The sequence below is a fragment of the Alternaria incomplexa genome, assembly GCF_024043165.1.
Source record: "Alternaria incomplexa strain BMP 0042 chromosome Unknown scaffold_3, whole genome shotgun sequence".
NCBI lineage: Eukaryota > Fungi > Ascomycota > Dothideomycetes > Pleosporales > Pleosporaceae > Alternaria > Alternaria incomplexa.
Genome location: NW_026249852.1, coordinates 1,878,532 through 1,886,580, shown reverse-complemented (window position 1 = coordinate 1,886,580; position 8,049 = coordinate 1,878,532). Strand labels below are relative to the sequence as shown.

Here is an 8,049-nt window from a genome sequence, read left to right as displayed (position 1 = left end):
GTATTCTATAACGCTGCCAGAACGTGTAGAGACGTGCTGCTCTACTCCATGGACACTCCGACCGGCTACACAGCGCGTGCCCGTTACAAGCGCTGCAGATGTTCCAGTTCCACATTGCCTTGCCCAAATTTTGCAGTTGTCCGGAACTGACCGTTCCCAAGGGGAACACCGACATGGGAGTGATTGTCATTGGATGATGGGTTTGAGGTATTTACGGTGTTCGAAGGTGCAAGGCGGCATCAAGGCCACTTTATGTTTTGGAAGTTCAGCCTGTCAAGGCGCACACGAGGCTGAGCGAGGTAAATGCATGATTGGTCGCCACACATGCAAACTGACGTGGCTATGCTACATCGTACTGAACCTTCAGATGACAAGGCACTCTTTTGGGTACCCCTTCGGGCAGACTTTTCGCGCTGGAGTATGAACATCGGTGTGATCATCTCGCTCGTAACCCGACATGTAACCCCTTCCCCAGCCCCGAAAAAGCTGCAACCTTTCTAGGCTCTCAAGTCCTTCGACAACCTTTACTGTGCAGCATGCAGGCTCCCGCATCCACGACAGCTTCCCCGAACGCTGCGATCGCTAACAACACCGCTTGCAAACCTCTCGATGAGATTAGGGGCCTGACGCGATTTGAGAAGGACGTCAACGAGGTAATCTCTCTTTATTTTGAGGACATCATAAAACGGCTGAGACGCCCGCTACTGGATGTCCTACGCAAATCTAAGAAAGGCTTTCGCCCCTTTGTTATTCGTCTGCTAGTCTTGGGTGTGGACGAAAGCTCGGCCAAACCTTACATTGTCGTGTTCTGCCCAGCACAGGTACAAGATATAGTGGAGAACTACTTCCGGAGAGACACTCCCAAGCGACTTTGTCAACCTGGCAAGGACGGTCCAGCATCTTTCGATGTGATTGTTGAAGGCACCCCGATACAACTGACCACATCGCATCATGTTCACCCAACTTCTATCAACACGGGCCACTCACCTACTGAGCGCCTGAGATATAGGGATACTCCTCTCAAAATCGATGGAATCCATGGAATTCGATACGCTACAATGGGTGGTTACGTTGTTGTGGTTGGCAAGGATGGTCGACTGTCCATATACGGCTTGACTGCTGGCCATAGCATTGTTCAAGACAATCTCGAAGGAGAGATCGAGAGCGAGCAGGCAAGCGGAGAGCCTAACGCAGGTCAAAATCTCTTCCCTGATCTCATCACTTATGAACCCTCACAAGTCCTGCAGTCAGCGGCCAACCAAACTATGCACAACGCTACCTACAGCCCTTTCAACGATGCACAGGAAGAAATCGAGTGGTCAGGCACCGCCATGGTTGCACCGGCGTCATTTTCGACGCAGGCATGCGATCGCGATTGGGCTTTGTTGGAAGCCATAGCGGACCAACCTGGCAGCGGGATTCAAGACAGCAAAATCGTTGAAAGATACTTTGTGGGCGAGCCTAGATTTGGCACTTTATTGGCAGACGATGAGGCTAAGATCAGTCTTCAACCTGCGTTCATCGGAAAGCTGTCTCGTCATCCATCGTTTGCGATACTGTCCTATGGGAGCGACTTCGTCCGGGTTCACACGATCACAACGCGCGACTCTCATAGTAAGCCGTTAGCCCATATATCGAGGTAGCTGACTAACAAACTATAGGGATACCGGCAGGTACCTCGGGTAGCTGGGTAACGACGGAGATGACCGAGCCAGCGAGTAGCGCCCCGCCACAAAGCCCGATAGCAGATCGGACGAACGAACAAATGGACAGAAAAATAACTGTTTTCGGGCAAGTGGTCGCGGATGACTCACTCGGAGATGTCTATGTGGTACCTCTTTGCGATATTCTCAATGACGTTAATCATGTCCTCGACGCGCGACTAGCAAGGCTACCTAACAGTAATTCGGAGATAAACACCATCCTACACATGATGAACAACACCACGATCACAAGTTCAGCGACTACGGCGAATGATCTGGCGACAACTGGACCGTTAGCGAATGAAGCTGAACCCGCACCCGAGGCGCCTGATAGAACAAATTGCACACAATGTGGATCTGAGGATCATACGAAGGAGATGTGTGGAATGACAGATATCCATAACAGTGAAGGGAGCGCCCCAACGGCTCAGTCTGCAGTGACTGCTTCATATACGCCAAGCATGTATACAGTCAGCACCGGATATAGCAAAAGCATGGTCTGGTATTGCTCCGCATGTGGCGACGGCCCCATAGCCCCGTGGCAGAGCGTTTGCGTCATATGCTCGCATGAGAAATGCAGCATGTGTACAGTCGAGCAAACAGGTTGAGCTGGGCGCATTTGTTGTGTTGGTGGCTGGTAAAGTGGCTGATGTCTAAAGAAGGTGATCTGTCATATAATGGAGAGATTTACCAGTATTCAGTTGCGTTACTCCAGATCTTAGACTGCGTTCCAATTTGGATGATTATCCCGGAGCAATGTGAGGTAGTGCAGGGGTTGGGAAGTGGCTGGGAGGCTGAACGTCACTTACGTCACAGCAACTTCCAACGCGCGGACGAGGCCCTGAGGCAGACACGACTGTTCTCATCAAACAAACCTCACTCGATCTTTCTTGTGTTTGGTGGCAATAGGCCCAACTTGAGACCGATATCAGGACCGTCGCAATCGAACAAGTGCGCACCTTGAAGCCACCACGAACATGCCACCAAAACGCCAAAAGATGTCTGATTCGGCGTTGATACCCGATCCCAAGAGGCGTGTCACGCGCTCATCTGCTAGGACAAACACAGGAAATGCGAAAGACTTACCAGACTCAACAAGCGAATCGCCTGAGGCGAAACCAAAGGCATCGAAAGGACGACCGGCGGCTAATCCCAAGAAGCGTTCACCAAAGGATGCGAAACCAGAGGCAAACGCGCAGCCCGATCAAGAAAGCGACTTAGCACCCCAGAATCGCACAAACCTCACCATAACACAAGAACTCGTCAAGAAACCAATCGAATGTCATCAATACAGTCCCACATCATCGACATCCAGTCCACCACCAACCCTAATATTCACCCACGGCGCAGGTGGCACACTCTCCGCCGACGCCGTAGTAAACTTCTGCACCGGATACTCCTCTTCTCTCCCCATTCTCGCATTCCAAGGCTCGATGAACCTCAAAGCGCGCACTAAGGGCTTCCACGCATGTATTGATGAGCTGAACTCCACTCAATCGACTGCACTAAAGGGAGCAAAAGAAGACACGGCTGGGGCGAAGACATTGTTATTAGGCGGACGAAGCATGGGTGCGCGCGCTGCTGTCATCGCTGCTACCGAATATCTCGCCTCGCTAGGCGAAAAAGAAGCAGAAGAGTTGAACGTACAGCTCATACTCGTTTCCTACCCGCTCCTCGGCCCTAAAGACGATCTGCGCGACCAAATTCTCCTCGACCTACCAAAGAGCGTCCGCATACTGTTCATCAGTGGCGATGAAGACGCTATGTGCCCAATCGATACGCTGAACGACACGAGGGATAAGCTGACGGCGAAATCGCAGCTTGTTGTTGTTACCGATGCGAACCATGGGATGAATGTCGTTCCCGCTAGCAGGACGCAAAGAGTAGGAGAAGAGACAGGACGATTGGCAGCGCGATGGGTGCAAGGGGAACCTATGGATGATGAGACATACATCGATGAGCTGGAGGGCGAAGAACCTTGGAAATAAGTATACAAAAATACCACCCTTCCCATCTCCCCTTCAAACAACCAACACCCGCACCACCCCCTCCCCTTCCACCTCCACCCCACCCAAGTCCTCCCATTCACCCTCCACCCCATCATACACCCGTCTAGCCTCTTCCCTCTCCCTCTCAACCTTAACGCCGTCTATCCACCTCATCAAATCCCTCTGCGTCTCCACCGCTCTGTCCCGCCTCTCAAACAGTTTGTCGATATGTTGAAGCTGGAGGCCCCGCTGTGCTATTTCGTGTGCGATGCTGAGGGCTGATGCCTTCTCCACGACTTGCAAAATATCAGGGTTGAGTAGGCGGGCTTCGGTGTGGATGCAGGGGGTGGGGATGAAGCGACAGGTACGGGTACCGGTACGGCGTGCGGAGGTGGTTTGGGTGGGTGGCATTGTGGGGGTTTGGGGTGTAACTTGGGCGTTATCGAAGACAAAGTGTGAAGGTTGGAGGTGATGGAGTAGTCTGGTGTTGGATATTTTTGGATGTGGGTGAGGGATAGCTGGGTTCTGGTGTGTAGTGGGGATCGAGGCAGGCTGGTTGTGAATCAAAAGAAAACAGTCAAAGCTAAAGCGCGGGATCATGGTGGTTGTGTGCTGGTGGATATCTCATGCCGACCATGGTTTCGTTGTTGCATATGATGGGATGGGCAACTTCGCGCTTCAGATTGGACAGTAGCATATCCACGAAACGTCTCTTAGAGCCATAGCCGAGACATGCGTTCAAGATGTCTCAACATGCTCCGCAGCATCTCCATCCTTTTGCGCCTCGCCTCCCTCTCCACCGTCTTGCCCAACTTCAGACCCCTTACTCTTAAACATCTTGAACTCCTTACTCACGATATCCCCCGTCCCATCACCCACCCTCCTCACCTCCACAACCCCACTCTTCTTCCTCAGCACAACACTCCAAACACCCTCCCCCATGACGACCCCCTTCAACCACCCCAGAAACTCCGTCGCGAAATTGATACACACATTCCCATCCCAGCACCCCGTCCCCTGTCTTACCATACCCGGTATCTCATGCGTGTTGAACGTCTGTAGACTCCTTAGAATACCTGATTTACTCCGAAAGCCCACGGTGATCTTAGGTACGCCGAGCAAGAAAGACTGGGCCCAGAACTTGAGAAGCTTGCGTTCGAACTTTAGGATGTCGCGGTGTTGTTGTTGGCGAGGGGGAGGAAGCTCTTCGCTTGTTTTGAGTTCGACCCATTGCACCTGCTCATCCGGGTTCGTGGGTTTGGGCGCGAGGAGGCCGTCGACTTCGCCGCCTAGTATGAGGCTGTGGGGCCCGAAGGATGTGTGGACGATGGAGCAGTGCTGTGCGTGGTTCGACACGACGCCTTTCTGTGACCGCTCAATCTCTTCTCGTGGTGTGTCTTGAGGTAGCGTGGGTATGAGAGCGAGTTTCTCAAATTTGTAACCCCAGTATGTCATCATTTCGCGCGATTGCTGGTCGGTGTGTTGGTGGCGGGGAGGTGGGCGCGTGCTTTCTGCTGCGCGGTCGGCGGCTCGGGAGGGGAAGTCTTCTTCGATGTAGATTGTGTTGTTGTGGAGGGTTGCGAACATGCTGAATTCAGCGAAGTTGTCGAAGGGGGCGGTCATTATCTGGGGGTGTTAGTAACTGAGGTGAATTCAAAGCAGCAGCAAGGTAAGAAAGCTGGTTTCGCTTACCTTGCTATGTCTTGTGCCGGCCTGCTTCAACATACCTTGGTCATCATGCCTCGCCAGGTCATGAAGTCGGCCGTGACTTCCTCCTTGCCCGTCTTGTCTTCCATGAGCGCCCTCAGCAGACTGTCCAGATGGGGATCTTCCTTGTCTTCATAGTGTTTGAACGTCTCGAAGCCCTCCTTAAGATCTGCGCCCATTGGAGGTGGTATGTAGTAGTTGATGCCCGACTCATCATGCTGGTACTCGTGGTTGTCGTCGTATGAGAAATGTGCGACTTCGCGAGGGCGCTTTATCTTGGCCGACGCGCCGCGGAAGCGATTGACAGGCTGTATCGAGAAGCGATGAACTGGAGTATCAGGCCCCGGAGCCGCGCTCTTAGCGGTCGGCATTTCTGTATTCGTCGCCGGAGTTGAGGCTGGAGCAGCTGCTTTCGGAGGCGCGCGAGTTCTGGGTCGTTTCCGGGGCGGCGATCGATCTTCTGTATCCGCCGGTGGGCTTGGCGATTGCGCAGGAAGATCCGTAGAGGCTGCAGCTGGAATTGAGCTGGCCATGATTCCGTTGTTTGCTGTCGGTGTCACGAAGACGCGCCTCAGGTTTCGCCGCGGGAGTGTCGCAATGCCAAACCCCAGCCGCCCCACCAAACGCTTGTACCTGACTAGCTACGGCGCGCCATTCATCCCGCCAACACCAAAGCATCACCAACATCGACCTCACTCAACATCCCACCTTACACCTCTCCGAACAAAACACCTGCGTAACCTCATAACCCCACCCAACCAAACCACCATGGACAACCGCGCAATCCGCCTCCCCCCAACAACCCGCCGCAACATCTTCGCCGCCCACACCGCCCAGCAACAACAGCCACAACCGCAACAACAACCCGCGCGTCGCCAGAACCAAGCCGCACCCTCTATCCGCCCCGACAGCCGCGAAATAGAACAAGACATCTTCATGCAGCCCACCGAAGACGAGTTTGTCGAGCGCGACGATATTGGTGAATACATTGTCAAAGCGCCGGCGCCTGTGTACCGGGAAATGGGCGTGGGCAGTGAGGGGGATGAGGAGGGTGGTATGTTGATCCCACTCCCTTTCTTTGCAACGAGATGAGAAGGCGGATATTGGTGTAAGGTGGTATAAGAAATGCTGACGTACGAATGTGAACAGAGCAAGAAAACGAAATGATACAACTGTACGGCAAGACAAACGCGCAGTGGGATGCTGTTGCTGTGGAAGAAGAGATTCGGGCTGCGTTGAAGAGTAGTCTCAAGAAGAAGGTGGCTAGTTTGGAGGATGATAGGTGGATGTTTGAGGGGGAGGGGGAGGGTAGGAAGTAGATGAGGGTTTTCTTGGAGATGGGTATGTGGGTATGTGGGTATGGGTTTTTGAGGGAGAGTGGGGCGTTTGGATTGTGATACCCTAGTATATAGCTATTGACATTGATGTTTGTCTGGATTGGTCTGATGTTGCGTGAAATGTTGAGTGAGGCCTGTATGCCTTCGATGTAATTTCATGTGATAGAAGTTTGTGCATCGTGTCGCGGGGAGGTAGTCAGTGTGAGATATGAGCATCTTCGTAGGAGTATGAAGCATGCCGTCGAAGACATGGTGTCCTCAAATTGGCGTTCTCGAGTGCGTCTATGGTACATCATGACTACATAGGGTCAGGGAACAAGCAACAGCCCAACATGAAAACGTTGAATACATCCCAGGTACACCACATCAATGACAAGTCAAAACTCATGAGTAAACTAGTTCATTCGCGGACTTACGCTCATCATAGCTGCCGCATCCACTAACCCCCCATCCTCAATCCCACCACCATCCCAAACGCCCACAAAAAAACACCCCTGGGTATCAAAACACATTCCTAAACGCCTCTTCCCCTCTCACGTCCGCCCACCCACCAATCCCGCCCAAAATCCCCAAATCTGTGAAACCAAATTAGCAAAACCGCACCAATTCATGTCACCCACAACTAAACTTACCACTCAAACCGCATCCTCATACTCCTCCCCACCGTACAGCCTGCCCGCCCAGTTGACCGCAGCCAACACCACCAGAACCCCCTTCTGCAGCTCCTCGATCTCCGCCTCCTCCTCCTCGTCCAGCGTCTCCTCGAGGTGCTGGTACATCTCGATGCGCTCGTACAGCTTGCTCGCCATCTCCTCGAGGCCGCGGAAGAACCAGTAGAGGCGCTTCTGCGCCGGGGAGTCGTCGGCGGGCGGCAGGTGCGGGAACTCCGCGAGGGAGGGGACGTGGAGGTCGGAGAGGTTGATGGTGAAGTTTTCCATCTTTTGGTTGATGGAGATGCGGGGGTGAGGAGGGAAGGTGGGTTTGTGGTAGTAGTAGTGGTGGTGGTAGTGGTAGTAATTGAGCTTGTTGTGATGATGGTGATGGGCTTGTTGGTGCTGGTTTGGGGTGTTGGGGAAGCTGGTTTTCGAGCTTTTATGTGGGCGATTTGGGGGTGCCAAGACTGCGTTTGGCGACGGTCTGGCTTCGCTATTGTTGAGCGCTTTACGCGTAGTGACGGTGAAGGCGGGATTCAGCGAGGCTGAGAGGACGGCCTGCTGCTATTGAGAGGGAGGCGAGCTAATGTTTTGGTGTAGGATATCCGAAGTGGGGTCTGCATCGGCGAGGGTGAAGTACATACTTTACCCCGACGCCCTC

The 8,049-nt window shown here is 53.2% G+C and overlaps 5 protein-coding genes across 5 annotated transcripts; 3 read left to right on the top strand and 2 right to left on the bottom strand.

The window, feature by feature from the left end:
* Positions 1-536: 536 nt before the first annotated feature.
* Positions 537-1,643, top strand: J4E90_003010 (uncharacterized protein; the record flags this gene model as incomplete). The annotated part of the gene is made up of 1 exon (XM_051432583.1): positions 537-1,643. The coding sequence occupies one exon, from the start codon at positions 537-539 to the stop codon at positions 1,641-1,643; it is 1,107 nt and encodes a 368-aa protein (XP_051294005.1).
* A 521-nt stretch (positions 1,644-2,164) lies between these two features.
* J4E90_003009 (uncharacterized protein) lies at positions 2,165-3,691 on the top strand (the record flags this gene model as incomplete). The annotated part of the gene is made up of 2 exons (XM_051432582.1): positions 2,165-2,173; positions 2,636-3,691. 2 exons carry the CDS (start codon positions 2,165-2,167, stop codon positions 3,689-3,691), a joined length of 1,065 nt encoding a protein of 354 aa, XP_051294004.1.
* Positions 3,692-4,429: 738 nt separating this feature from the next.
* On the bottom strand, positions 4,430-5,769 carry J4E90_003008 (uncharacterized protein; the record flags this gene model as incomplete). The annotated part of the gene is made up of 2 exons (XM_051432581.1): positions 4,430-5,317; positions 5,419-5,769. The coding sequence occupies 2 exons, from the start codon at positions 5,767-5,769 to the stop codon at positions 4,430-4,432; spliced, it is 1,239 nt and encodes a 412-aa protein (XP_051294003.1).
* Positions 5,770-6,166: 397 nt separating this feature from the next.
* Positions 6,167-6,717, top strand: J4E90_003007 (uncharacterized protein; the record flags this gene model as incomplete). Its single annotated transcript, XM_051432580.1, has 2 exons — positions 6,167-6,452; positions 6,548-6,717. 2 exons carry the CDS (start codon positions 6,167-6,169, stop codon positions 6,715-6,717), a joined length of 456 nt encoding a protein of 151 aa, XP_051294002.1.
* A 653-nt stretch (positions 6,718-7,370) lies between these two features.
* Positions 7,371-7,673, bottom strand: J4E90_003006 (uncharacterized protein; the record flags this gene model as incomplete). Its single annotated transcript, XM_051432579.1, has 1 exon — positions 7,371-7,673. One exon carries the CDS (start codon positions 7,671-7,673, stop codon positions 7,371-7,373), a length of 303 nt encoding a protein of 100 aa, XP_051294001.1.
* Between the last annotated feature and the right edge of the window lie 376 nt (positions 7,674-8,049).